At 41.5% G+C, this 14,941-nt stretch overlaps 1 protein-coding gene across 1 annotated transcript in view; it reads right to left on the reverse strand.

The window, feature by feature from the left end:
• dnah7 (dynein, axonemal, heavy chain 7) overlaps positions 1-14,941 on the reverse strand; it is a 121,088-nt gene that overhangs the window by 28,281 nt on the left and 77,866 nt on the right. The window contains exons 40-50 of the mRNA XM_034110349.1: positions 14,258-14,477; positions 12,974-13,600; positions 11,971-12,216; positions 11,593-11,822; positions 10,123-10,453; positions 9,111-9,457; positions 8,125-8,305; positions 7,703-7,888; positions 6,094-6,257; positions 4,877-5,031; positions 1,898-2,088 (exon numbers count right to left, since the gene is read on the reverse strand). Of these exons, the coding sequence (XP_033966240.1) occupies positions 1,898-2,088; positions 4,877-5,031; positions 6,094-6,257; positions 7,703-7,888; positions 8,125-8,305; positions 9,111-9,457; positions 10,123-10,453; positions 11,593-11,822; positions 11,971-12,216; positions 12,974-13,600; positions 14,258-14,477 (2,878 nt within the window). The remainder of the gene's footprint in view (positions 1-1,897; positions 2,089-4,876; positions 5,032-6,093; positions 6,258-7,702; positions 7,889-8,124; positions 8,306-9,110; positions 9,458-10,122; positions 10,454-11,592; positions 11,823-11,970; positions 12,217-12,973; positions 13,601-14,257; positions 14,478-14,941) is intronic.

Below are 14,941 nucleotides of genomic sequence, written 5' to 3' on the forward strand. Positions count from 1 at the left end.
GAAGGAACTTTTACCGGTTAAATCGGTTTACTGATAAAGATTTAGCCCCAGAAAGCACATGGCTACTTAGCATGCAAAATGAAGTCATTCTGCATGTTAAGTAGCCATGTGCTTTCGTGTTATCGGCTGAATCTTTATTTATTGATTAGATCGTTACTCTGATGATAGTGTTCAAGACAGCCTATGTCTGAACTCCATCCTTAGAGTAATGTGTTACTTCTTCAATATTGTTTCCACAGAACGAGCATTTTGCGCTGCTCTTTTCCAATGTGGAAGCAGAATGTGTGAAAGCATATAGCACGATGCGGGGTGTGTCTCTAGACATCTTTAGACTGGAATAGCGGAGCCCAGTTCGTGAACTCACCTCACAGGTGCACACGCCAGGATAGAGGACATCAGACTCCAGAGAAAATTTGCTCGAGTCCGACTCGGAGGTCAATGTACAAGTCGAGTCCGAGTCATCGTGGGGGGGAATTCACAAGTCCGAGTCCAAGTCAGCGTATGCGATAATTCACGAGTCCGAGTCGCGTCAATCAGTGCGCGAGTCCGAGTCAAGTCACGAGTCCCGAAAATCGGCACTGGAGTCCGACTCGAGTCCGAGTCCAGGACTCGAGTACTCCATCTCTGTCGCAAATGTCATAGCAATCCTCTAATAGTCAAGGGGATACATTGTCTGGGTACCATGAAGTTCTGGACAACATCATCTCCATCTGGTAGATATTAAGATATTTCACTGAAAATGTTTAACTTTGAACTGTTGATGGCACTAAAGAAAGATCAGAGGATCACCAAAATCACAAGAGTTCATCCTCTGGAGACCATTAACGTCCGTACAAAATGTATGCAATTCATGAAGCCAATTCATCAAAAATATTCACCAGCCCATACTTCCATCTATAGAGTGAGTGACTAAAACCTCAACCACAACTGAGGAAAGCCACACGATTTAAGAGGAGAGACAATAGCATTAAGAACCTCTCCCTCACAAAAACAATTAAGGTTGCAGTTAAACAGTAAACACAGTGCCCCACAAAGGACCTTTTTCTTTAATGGAAAAAACCATGTTACTGAAAGTCAGTTATATCATCCGGCTAAATAACAAAACAAATGAAAGTTGTTGTTATCAGGTGTAAAGGAAATGCTACTTTAAAGGTGGAGGAATGCAGATGTCTGTTGAGTCCTGTGAGAGACTGTATTCTACTAACGCATTCTGTGAGTTGGCAGAAGCTTTGTTGTAGAAAATACGTCGATCCTTAGCTGCGGTGGGACAGAAGGGTACCAGCTCCATCTGCATGGAAGGGGTGGGTAGTGGGGACATGGAAGATTGCACAGGGCTCATTGCATCAACACTGACACCTGCTGCAAACAGCTGAGGCATGTGGCTCCTGCCAGAAACTGCTCTGATTACTGTCAGGAATAAAGGTGTGTGCAGGCACTTCGGTCTGAATCTCTGTCTGAGTGTGTTTCCTAGTGTGGTGCACCTTTCCCTTGACATGTTAGGCTTAATGGCCCTTTAAGTGGGGGACTTACTTGAGAGTATTGCGTATAATCCCTTAAAATGTTTCCTTAATTAAGGAAAGACATTTTGTGAAAGAGATTTAACGGGGTTAAAACTCTACAGTTTCCATAGAGACCTTTTGTTTGCAAAGGCTTGGGATAGACAACGTGTTATTGTCTAAACAAGTTTGCCTATAGATAATACAACAATGGCAGAAAAAAATGGGAGAGGGTCAGAGGAGGAACATATGAAATCTTTGATGGAATACAATAAAAGAAAGCACATAAAGCCTACTGTAAAGTAATTTTGATCCGAAAGTAGCCTTGATAAAATACATTTCTTCAAGCGAGTCAGCGTGTATTGGGATACACTGCCTGAGGGTGTTTCCAACTACAGTACCTTGACGGAGGTTTCTGGCAGGTAGTGTGGGTTGCGTAGCTTGGTGGTGATGTAAAAGCGGAAGTCTGGAGCGTATTCGATGGTGGAGTCTCCCAGGCGGATACACATGGCCCCGCCCTGTTTGAAGGTCTGTCTCAGCAGCAGAGGCTCCAGGATGGGGTCCAGCTCCTCGCCTACATTCTCCAGCAGCACTGAGGGAAAAGGTTAAGTAGGTTTTCTGATCAGGGGAGGCTTAAACTTCTCAGTGTTTTGCTTCATACAAGCAATCTTAAAGAGAAGCTATCTTTAGGTGACGTCACTGTAGAAATGAGAGGAAAAGCTATTATAACAAAGAACAAAAAGCCTGTTTGTTGAAGCAGAACGGCCGGGTGGACACAAGATATTATGCCAGCGAGTGTGTGACTTGTATCGTCCTCCTCCGTCAATATACAGCTGTCAGATAGAGCGGTGACAAGCTTATTCAGACAAACACGGGTCCTCATCTTTTATTCTAATGTTTATTTTATATTATTATCATGTTAACTCTTATGCAATGCGTTGTTAACATGCTGCTGTAACAAAGAATTTCCCAATTTGGGATCAATAAACTATATCTATTTGAATCTTGTTTAATCTACAGGTCACCTGTCAAAGACTTACATTTAGCACCAGGTCAGCCAATGATGTATCAATACAGGACTTTTCCCAAAAGCTACCTTATAATTACTTCTTTTGTGTCTTTTGCATGTCTCAATTATTTTAGTTGCGTACATCTTCCTGTTTCTTGGAAGCCCTCAACCATTACATTTGTGCACCACATGCAGTGCACAATCAGTGAAGCAAGTAAGACATTAACAGTTATAAATGCCTTATCCCCATGACATCATCATTAATGTATTTTCACATTAAGTATGATAATGCTGTTCTCATGTTAGGAACATTAGCCCATCTATAATTGATGTCATGCCCAAGGTAATAACAACATTTGTATACAGAATTCAGAGACGGTGACAGCTGAAACTTTCTCTCCAAACTTTCTAAATGTCTCCAAATCGTTTCGGGCACCATTTTGTCCTGTTACATTTCATCAATATTGTTAATATTTCAGCAGTACTTTCTAGCATTTAATAAGCAGGAGTCGAGCCTATTAAGATATTTGGTGGGGAAACATTTGTTCAACAGTCCTAAAAGAGAGATGTCTAGCAACGAATCAGGGAAATACTGCAGGCTGCAATACAAACAGCAAGAAACCATGGAACTGTGAAGTAAGAGAGCGTGGATCTGTAGCCTCTGGGGACTCTTTTGCTCCCTGCAAGGACCAACGACTCTCTGAGCCTTGCATTCTGACAGTAAGCAAAGACCCAGTGGCTGGTGAGTTCGGTCATTATTTAGATGTCTTTTTAATGGCTGTATAGCTGTATAGCTGTCAGTTCCATTCTCCCTTGCTGTTCCTTCTCAAACCCCCTACACATCCTAGAGACACAACAAATGAACAGACAGCAAAAAGATAGTTGCTCCTGCACACACATGTGACTATGACCCTGATACTTGGGGGGGGAAATGTTATTGCAGAGATGTATTGCCCCTGCACTTGTGTATGATTTACAGTAGTTCATTATAATAATGGTGCAGGAGGCCTGGATAAAAGTTCAACATGTCACTCAGAAATACTGCTTATATGAATTCCTCCTCTGCAGAATAGAGAACAAAGAAAAACAATCTTCTGCAGCAATAAAAAGTCCCTGTGGTAAAGGGAGACCTCAGCAGGCGGAAGCAGGAACTACCACACACACACACACACACACACACACACGCACGCACGCACGCAGGCACGCACGCACGCAGGCACGCACGCACGCACGCACACACACACACACACACACACACACACACACACACACACACACACAGTGGTGGAGTGTAACTAAGCATTTATTCATGCTTCACTACATGTATATGACACTTGTAGTTACTAGTTACTTTTTACATTAATAACATTATTTGTAGCAATTAACAATTAAACTAGTACACAAAGTATCCAAAATTGGTTCCACATTGACACATTAAAATAATAACATATATTTGTAATGTCTAATATATATGTGTTACTAACAACCCAATACACAGCTCTTTAAAGAGGCCCTTTTATGCTTTTTTGTGTTTTCCCTTTCATACAGTGTTTCAGAAGTTGTTGCCATGTAAATGGTCTGCAAAGGCTCAAATCCCTCCAGAGGGACTTTCTCTTCCACACCCCCTTGTTGATAGTTGAAGTACAGTTTGCTAAAATACTTTTACTGAGGTAACATTTTGAACATATGTAGTATTTTCAGACTTTGGTTTTAATACTTTTTATGGCTGGGCAAGTTAACGCGTTATTATCGTGTTAACTCATTAATTGAAATGCCGACAATTATGTTATCGTGCATTAACAGTTTTTTAATTCATATTATTGAATTATCTGAATACACAACTGGCGGGGACAGAAACATGGAGAAAGGTACCAAACTCTTACATCGACATGTTATATGTTGATAGAACCAGAGTTATTTGTAATCACTGCAAAATTGAATTTTCTTATCACTGGACTCTGAGGGGAAGTTGTTCTTCTATAACAAACTAGATCACACGTTAAGGCCCTGACAGCTATGGTTTTACATTCATTAATGTTAAAGTTGAGATTTACAAGAAATATTTCAACTGCAACTGTGTAAAGGGAATACTGCTGTTGAAAAGCACCTTATTTGTTACAAATGTTTGCAAACCCATTGCCCATCACTAATACTTTCATTTAAATACATGATCTGAGTACTTTTCCCTCCACTGCACACACACACACACACACACACACACACACACACACACACACACACACACACACACACACACACGCACACGCACACGCACACGCACACGCACACGCACACGCACACGCACACGCACACGCACACGCACACACACACTAGGCAGCAAGAGCAGAGTCATCAAGCCAGACAGCCTTACCTGGGTTGCCAAACTGGATGCAGTTCTCCAGAGTGCGTACAAAGTCACCGTCACTCAGTTTAATGATATGCAGACTGTTGGCCTTCTCCATGTTTTTCACCCACTTGTTTGCCTGGCCCTGGGGATCAATCATCAGGGGCCACCGCCTGGCGTTTCTACACAGAAACACAATACAACAGTCGATGATGGTATGGTGCTGCCTTGTTAGAGTGAGAGATCATGTAACTGTTAACCAGGAGACATAACAACTGCAGGGGGGATGTAGGAGGACAAGAATTGAGTTGTCGAGAGGCACAGTCAGGCAGCTCACAGTTGGGTAGCACACCAGGGGCCATAGTATTGTGATTAAAAACCAATGTTGCTGCTTCATTTACACAAACAAGCAGATGTTTTGTACATTGTATATTCATTTTTGTACTGCAGCTTACGGTTAAATCAGACAATCTTACTGCAAAGTTGTGACATACAGTGGTGTCTGTAAGGGCAGAAGGATTTGTAGTTCTGAATTTAATCTTGAGATTTAAATAAATGGTGAGCCCTTGTGATCGAGGTAGTTAAAAATAAACATTTGGTGGCCACCGTATAGCTCAGCTGGTAGAGCTTGCGACCCACACACTGGGGCTAGGAGGACCCTGGTTAGAATCTAGCCTAGGACGATGTACTGTGTGTCCTCCCCTTTGAACACTGGTTTCAAACACACACTGGAACATATTTATTATGCACAGTGAGTGAGTGAGTGAGTGAAAAATAAATGCCACAAATAAATAGAAACCAGAAGTTTCCATAAAGATAGTTACGCTCAGAGTAAGCAGAGACCCTTTAGGTTTTGAACATTAAATCATTGCCTCTGTACCAGCTGCACATTCAGAGGTACCATGCCTCTGAAATGCGTTTATGCTTCTATGAAAAGTGCATTTGAAAGCCAGTTTTCTGTTTGTGTTCATGTCGTTATGTATTTTTAGACGCTGGCTGGATCTTGTCCAGACCTTTCTGTCATTTCGATTCAAGCACTAGTTTATTTCGCATTGTAATGTGAAGCTTTATTGTGAAGTCAAAATACACATTGTGCATCAACAATGGCTGTCAGTTGCTCAATATCAAATGAATCGGATCAGGTGCAGATGCCTCCGTAGCTGGTAAACTCTGAAGTACACATTGATGCATTTTTCTTCTAGAGAGAATGCCATGTCAGAATAAAGTTTGTCTTTGATACTCACGAGATCATGATCCCGTTGTCTATGGAGAAGCTGTCTGATGGGAGGCCAGCGATGGTCCAGGCTCTGATCTTTACTGGATCGCCCAGAGAGCTCATCAGGGACATGTTGGGGGAGCAGGGGATCTCTCTGCTCTTGCATAGATCCATCCACTCCTCCGTTTGATCCTGCAGAGGAGCACATTTACTGGTTATGACTTCATTTTCACTTTCCTACCTGGGCACCATGACATAACCTACAAGCAAATGAAAGCATCTGCTTGCGAACAATTCTGTGCACATAAATGATTACTTGTTCTCTCTCCTCCTTTTTGTCAACAGCTTTAAAAAAGAAAAAAGACGACCTTTAAACACTTTCTTGGTATTGAAAAATAAATGTTCCGTTCAGAGGGACCACTTCCCTCCAAACTGCTCTCAAGCTTTTGGATTGAATTGGTCAAAGTTGTAATGAGTCTTTAAAGACAGAAAGGCTGGATTTTCCTAAGAAACAATGCATAGATTCAAATAAGAGTGATTCTTCTCAACTTACGACCCACTAAAAGTGGTGGTGTTCTGTATCTGCAGGCACCACACTTTCCTCTCATTTACCTTGCATCCCCTACATGTTTCCAAACAACATGTAGGGTGGCACACCAGGGGCCATAGTATTGTGATTGAAAAGCATCTGCTCGTTTCATTTAACACAAACGAGCAGATGCTTTGTGAATTCTTTTTTTTTATTTTGACTGCAGCTTAAAGGTGGGGTAGGTAAGTTTGAGAAACCGGCTCGAGATCGCTAGAATTTGAAAATACACATCGGAGAAAATCTGCCACTTCCTTACAGAGCCCCTCCTCCAACACACACGAACGCGCACATGACCAATGAGGGCACGAGATACGTTTGTGCCCCGATGGAAGGCTGACAGGCAGGTAGGCTGATCGGTTGTACTTTTTACAGTATTACGGCTTCTACAGATGACATTTTTTTATGGATTTGTTGTCAAAGCACTTAAGATATTCATTGCTATCGGGATGTTAAGAGCATTCCATGGAATATAACAAAAAGTGTATCTCGAGCCGGTTTCTGAAACGTACCTACCCCACCTTTAAGGTTAAATCAGATCATTTTAAAAGGGCAGAAGGATCTGTACTTGTGAATTTAATCTTGAGATTGAAATAAAGTGAGAGCCATTGTGATCGAGGTAGTTAAAAATGAACCATTGAGGGCAGCCGTATAGCTCAGCTGGTAGAGCTTGAGCCCCACACACTGGGGCTAGGAGGACCCTGGTTAGAATCTAGCCTAGGACCATTTACTGTGTGTCCTCCCCTCTTTCTCCCCCTTTCACAACTGTATCCACTGTGTTCTGTATCTGCAGACACCAACTCATTTACCTTGCTTTCCCTACATATAAATCTACCTTTTCTTACATTTGAGAAATGTGTGTAAAACAACATGTTATAGGGAACTGTTAACAGTATGGTTATATGTAAACCAACAAACGTTATATTAAAAAATGTTAAATATAAAAGTGAAATCTATTACAAATCTATGTAGGTGCAGATCTATAAGTAATACGAGTAGTACCCACTGACAGCCCAGTTCCTAGTATGCCCCCCCGGCTCCCTGAGCTCACCTGTCTGTAGCTGGAGGTGAAGGCTCCCAGGTAAGCCACGATGCCCGCTGAGATCAGGATGTCCCCGGTCAGGTTGTTGTAGAGCTCTCCGAGATTGAAGGCCATTTCGCTCCAGCGTGACTTCTCTCCACCCAGGCCTCCAATAAGCTGCTCCGCTCGCTCCAGCTTCTTACTGCACAGATCCACCTGCAGGACATCATGGAAGGTGGAGGAAATCAGTGGCCTATATGGGTTATGAGTCATTCTTTTGCCTGGCAGTTCTGTCAGTGTTCTGTCATTCTCCTCTCAGATTTAGTCGTCTTTCATTTGGCACTGTAGTTACACTTTTACTCTTTTTTCATTACATAGCAAGATATGTTTACCAATTTAACACATTGTTAAAGCATATACAATGAAAGTAAGAGATGTGAAAAACACTAAACCTGATTCTCCAGTTCAACTTTCTTGTTCTTGTTAGCTTCGAACGTCTCCTGAAGTTTTGCGAGTTTATCCTGGACTTCTTTGAGGGCAGCCTGTTTTTTTTGGAGGCCTGTCATGGCCACAAGCAGCTCCCCCTCAGCCTGCGCCAGCTTCTCCTTCTTGGGAGCCACCGTCTTGGCCACCCTGAAGGATGATGCAGTAAGCAATCATTTACAAGAGATTCTAGATATATATTTAAACCAGAAGGTCGTCAGTCAGACCAAGTACAGGCAGTGTGAACACGCCTAAACATTCATTTAATTTCAATTCATGCAATTGTATAGGTCATATTAGTGCACATGTGTGTAATCGATATAGTGTGTCTTCTTTTTCAAATGAAACATTGCATTTTGTTAGCCTACATTGGGTTTAAATGAATACCTTTAGCTGCAAGAGATCATGTAACTAAACACATCACCCCAATTATGCACTGGCTTCCGAAAACAAAAAGAATACACATCAAAATCGTTCTTTTATTTTATAAAGCGCTAAATGGTTTGGTACCACAATACTAACTGCCATGCTGCTCTGTTACGAGCCACCCAGAGCTGTGAGATCATCAGGGACAGGTCTGCCCAATGGAGCCAGGGTCAGAACCAAATACGCTTTTATGCTCTGCAGATCTGGAACACCTGAGGTCTGCTGAACCCCGAGGTGAAACATATTTATTTTTACTCTATTTTCTTTGCATTTGAAATGTGCTAACAATTGTGGATAGTATTTACTTTGTCTCCTTTTAAATGATCTGCATCTTGATTTGGCTTGTCATATTTATCACTTTGCAAATCATTTGTATACTTGCTCAGGATTAAAAAGAGTTATTCCTGTGTAATTAAATATAACCAAGCTTCATGTACTTGCTTAGACGGATGGTAAGCTCTCTAAAGCTGAGGGAGTGTGCATACATTTTTATAAACTGGGAACACAGAAGGAGAAGAACATGACTTACTTTTCATACTTGTCCATGGCGCAGACCCACTTACACAGGCCTTCAGCTGCAGTGGATGCAGTTCGGATCTTCTCCGGTACAAAGTCTGGGTTGGTGATGTACTTGTTGCGGATGATGGCGATGTAACTGGGTGGGATGTTGTCCTTGTCATATTCATGGAGGCTTTGGAGAAACTTCATTTCTCCCAGGATCTTTTTGGCCGGGCCCCAAAAGTCCTCCACTTTTTTACCAGAGCCGGAGGGGTCCGGTACGCGGTCTGGCTTGATGCCTTTGAGAATGCAGATCGCCTCCATCACCAGTTTGACAGCTAGGGGCGGGCTTTTCATGGACTTCACCACCGTGATATCCTGTAGATAAAAACAAAACAACTCTATATGCATGTCCTATTATATATTCTATTCCAGTACACCAATAATAATTATGAAACATTCAACATTCATTCATAATGACTTGTAAGGCCAAGTATAATAATAATACATGATTACTGGTCACTCATTGACATTCTTCTTGCATGATCAAAGAGCATTATCCTTTCCATAGTCCCATCTTTTTATAATGCATTATAATCACTGCTATAAAGCATCATAAAGGGTTAATAAGTAACTCTACAGTAAGTGGTCATTTGCTTTAGGTAAAGTAAAAAATACTTTCAATTAGTAATTTCTTTCTATATTTAAACAATGGCTAATAAGAGTCACATATTATCCCATTATAATGCATTATACAGTGATTATCATGCAATATAAAAAGATTACAATGTTTTACAATTATGGTAATTATAATATACTATAAACAGGCAGCGAAAACATCTGTGAGTGACCAGCAATTATGACGTATTATGATTCTTCATCCTAGAAGTCAACACAGGGTCAAGTTTAGGCTTTACAGTATAATGTGTAATGATTGTATAAAGCATTATGAGTATTTCTGAGTGCTTATAACAATAATAATACGGTCCTTCCAAAGGCATATTATAATGCATTACAATGTCAATAATCATGCATTGTCCTACCTGATTGGTGAGAGTGTTCAGGGCAGACAGCGCCGACTCCAGGATGGGCATGGCTTCCTCCAGGTCAGCATCACACTCGTCCTTGATGGCTTTGGCAGCCATGGCTTGCTCGTTGGCCACGGCCTCGTCCACTTTCACCACCTTCTCTGTCTCAGCCACCTCCACAGACTCGTGCTCGATCACCACCATCATCTCATCCACCTCCTTGCTGGCCACGAGCAGCTGCGGCTGTAGCGCCTCCAGCTCCACCTGCATGGAGGCCACCTGATCTGCTGCTGACTCCAGCTTCTCCAGGCCCACCTCATAGCGACGTTTCATTTTCATCACCTCACTGGGCAAAGGACAGAAATAATTAAGGAAACAAGTCTCAATTTTAGACATGGAATTTGGCCATTTAGCCAAGTTTTCCAAATTAAGACTATTTTCGAAACTATTTTAATTCAAGTCCTTTAAAATTACAGGATCAATGATAAACTAATCAATCAATCAATCAATCAATCAATCAATCAATCAATCAATCAATCAATCAATCAATCAATCAATCAACATTATCTATATAGCAATTATCATACACAAAAAGGTAAATACAAATACTAGCCCCACCTATCAGTCTATAGACAAAGTAAAACATATACCAACTGACATCAATAAATAAAAACACTGAATAAAATAAGAATAAATAGTATTTGATATAAAGCCAAATTAAAAGGTGGGTCTTTAGTTGGCTTTTAAAAGTATAAACATACTCAAACATTATGTCCACACACAGTAAACCTTAAAGGTCTCATATTATACCATTCTTTATATTATAGGTCTCAGATATATAAAAAACATTTCTCTGAAGTGTTTTGCTCAAAATACCAAACAGATCTCCCATTCTAGCCTGCCTCATACCCCTCTATTTCAGCCCTGTTAGAGAGGTGCTGATTCTCGGGCCGTAGCTTTAAAAAAAAGAAAAAGAGAGGAGAGCTCATGCAGGAGAATTCTACCCAGAAACTCAGCTAAACGCCATATTATGTTCCAAACCACATCAAGGATTATTTCTGAAACAGTATGGAGCTCAAATGCTTTCTGGGTTTACCACAAGGTGAGTACCTTTTATATCCGGCTTCTTTTCACATACTCTCTCCAGTACAGGTTAGCTCTGGGTGTTAGCGATGCTTGCTAATGTAAACACAGACCATATTACTTCCAAAACACGTCGCGCATTGTTTCTGATACTGCAACGTTTCTGATAGGGGGCAACAGGTTGGGTGGGCGGAACGTTGCCAGGAGTTCAAAGTAAAGCCAGCCCACATTTTAGTAATGTCGTCATGACCTCAGCAAATCTGGATCAGCTCCATTGTACCCCTGTTTTTAGAGAGTATTTTCGGACACTTTGTGAGTCTCCTTACACACCAGGGACACATATTTATGTATAAAAGACATCAACAAGAACATTTTGCATAATAGGTGAACTTTAAAACTTACGCTCTTTTGGTATTTAACAGAGCCTTGAAAGTATTAATGAGTTCCAGGTATGAGGTTGGGGTGACGTAGTTGTAGCGCTGCAACTCGTTCATAAAGCGATGGGAGAGTTCTATGGTTGACGTGTGAAAGCTCTTGCACATGTTGATGCAGCCTTCTCGGGACTCATCGGTCATTTCAACATCCTCCAGGAAGCGACAGGCCACCGCCTGCAGGGCATCCTCTGGCCAGGTCTGATAAGCAAGGAAGTACGCTAAATTACAACTAAGTAGCCATATATATTACATTTACTTTATTTCTGCTATGGTTTTTTACCTATTTGCACAGTCAAACACAGCATATTGCCTCTGTGATGTTATTAACTAACATGCATGAACACACCTGGAACCAGTTAATGGTGCAGCAGTTAATGAGGGCGGGGAAACGTCTCAGACGGTTCCTGAAGGCATCTCCGATGGGACTCATGGCCAACACCACATGCAGCTGTGTGCGACAGCGCTCTATAAACATGTTGAAAAGAGAAAGGGGGCTGCCATCTGTCTGCTTGTCGCGGTCTCGTTGGCGGTCCAACACGCGCATTCGCTCACACATTTCCGCCTTCTCGTCAACGGCAAACAGGTTAGGCACCTGGAAAAGATGACAGAGTTGTGTAGATTGGGTACAGGCCTTTTAAATAGAACAATCTGTACACTAAGTAAAATCATACTATTATTTATGCAGTTTGGCACATTTCAGAAAAATATGTATCTGAAATAAACTACTATAGTTATTGATGCATTATTGTTTTTATGTTTTGGCTTGGTAAAGATCTTGTTTATATAATAATAATAATACATGTTATATAGCGCTTTTCCTGGTGCTCAAAGCGCTTTACAAGCAAGTAAAGAAGAAAAATAATAACTATATATATGAAGGGATATATGCTAGTGCGTGGGTGTTCGGATCAGGGGAGCACAGGTTCAAACCCCACTGCAGTCAGCATGTCGTTGTGTCCCTGGGACACTTCACCCCAAATTGCTCCTGTGGGGATTGCCCACAGTATTGAGTATGTAAGTCGGTTTGGATAAAAGCGTCTAACAACTGACATGTAGCTCAACTATGATCATATATAATAATTTGTTAGTTGACTTCTATTTTGTGCAAATAATATAACCTTGTAAAATAGCTAGTGACTAAAGCTGTAAAATAAATGCACACTATTAAAAAGTACAACATTTGCCTACAAAATGTAGCATCATGTGAAAGTGGGATAACCTTAACCACACAAGCAAAATGTAAGTACCTCATTTATTTATTTAAGTTAATGTACTTGGTGACATTCCACCACTGCATTTATCCATATGTATTGCTTTTATCTTAATAAATTATTATCCATCCAATTTACCTCACCGGTGTTGAGCAGGTTACCAACGTCCTCCAAGAATGACTCCATTTTGATTTGAGTGTCCGTGAAGAGGAAAACGCCATGAGCTTCCCCCTGTGTGGACTTCATCATAATGAGCTTCAGGTCATCGTGCCATTCTGTGGTTCCGTAGGTCTTGGAAATCTCCACCTGGAAAAGTTCCGCCTCTGCCATGTGGGCAGCCAACCGTGTGAGAGACTGCCGCCCGCTCCCGCCCACGCCCACCAACAGGGCGTGGCCGCTCGGCTGCTTCAGAATGCGAGAGATGCGACACACGTGTTCGATGGCGAAGCGGAAGAGCACCAGATTCATGGGCGCTTTGCTGACGTTGTTGTACTCCTCCAGGTGTGATTCCACCACCTGACGGAGCTGGTCCAGGTTGTTCACTTCGCGGTAGTTGCGGTCGTCGCCCTTAGGGTCGTGAAAGTCGCAGAACATGAGGCTGCGCAGGTCGTCCTCTGTGACCTTCCCGTCTTGGTCCTGGTCAAGATGCTGGAAGAGCTGATGGAAGTCTTCCTTCATGTGGTTCTGAGACACCACCTGTAAGTGGCTTACAAGCCAGGAGCGATCTGAGTCTTGGACCAGACGATCATAATAAACCCTCAGCACCTGAGGATCAACAAGAAAAGAGTGAATGATACAGTGGGAAAAGTTTAGAGAGATGCCAACACAGACAATTTCAAAGGAATACCAGTGCGTTCAGACCAAACACATAGCAAATGTTTGCCAACAGGAATTGCGCCAAATTAGCCGCTAGATCTTTTTTGAAGTTATTCCAGACCCACACATATTTGCTCTTACTCCGGCTCACCTCCATAGATACACCATACTTGCCAAAATGTATTTTTTTAACCAGCCATGACCAAAATAACCACCCTGTACCTGTCAATGAACTCCACGAAATGGCTGAAATGCTGTGTAGTCCGGGGTTCATAACTTTATCCTAAGAACAGCGACAACATATTTGTCCACCATTTCTGATTCTTGGTGGGTGGCTTTAGAGCCAACATTTTTTCATTTCAACTTGATCTGAGTTTTATTTGAATTGTCAGGTGCAAATCTGCATCTATCTTTGTCTTTACATTGCCTTTGTATGCATTTAGAAAAATCTGCTTTGCATTTGTTCTGAACACACCTTAACAGGCCGACTAAGCTTGACTATAGCAATATATATTTCTACTATTTGTATTTTCATACATTTCTATTTCATTTACACGTTTAAGGAGCTGTCAGCTGTTCCACACTCTATGTTGTGTACAATGTTACCTCGTGCACCCAGAGCCGTTTTATGACGCTTGGGTTATCTGCACTCTCTGGACGCGACAGGCAGATGCCTTGGATGACCCTGGAGACATCGCGCAGATTGAACAAGTAATGGGACTTTGTGGGCGTTGGGAGCAGGTTCTTGGTGGCTTCTTTGTACACTGACATGGTGCCCCTAACGATCTGAGAGGTCAGAGCTGCAAATAGCTTGGGGAAAGGAAACCTGTAGATGTAATAGTTAGAATTCAATCATTTATTGTTGTACAGTTTTTAAATGAATACGTGAACTAAATAAGATTAATGTTTTTTATCTTTTATCAATGGCTTTAATAATGTGTTGGCAGAAAGGCAAGTATCTTGTTAAAATGCAGGAGAGGTTAGGTTGCTTTAAACTATTTTAACACATTTATGTTTACTTGTGCACTCTATGGTTAACACTGTTGCAGTGCAGTAAGTGAGGAGAAAAAGCACTGAAATTGCCTAATTATTGAAAAACAAACCAATGTTAAATAATTGTTTATTAACTTACATTCATCCTCCTTACTGTAGGCCAAATAATTGTTGGTAAGTCATTATTTACAGATCATTCTGTCACTAAAAGATCCATAAACACTACCCAAGTGTTGTGTTAAATGCCCACAAGGCATTAGAGCAGCTCAGTGGATTATGATTATTCCTTAACATTGG

This window comes from Pseudochaenichthys georgianus, chromosome 21, assembly GCF_902827115.2.
Source record: "Pseudochaenichthys georgianus chromosome 21, fPseGeo1.2, whole genome shotgun sequence".
Classification (NCBI taxonomy): Eukaryota; Metazoa; Chordata; class Actinopteri; order Perciformes; family Channichthyidae; genus Pseudochaenichthys; species Pseudochaenichthys georgianus.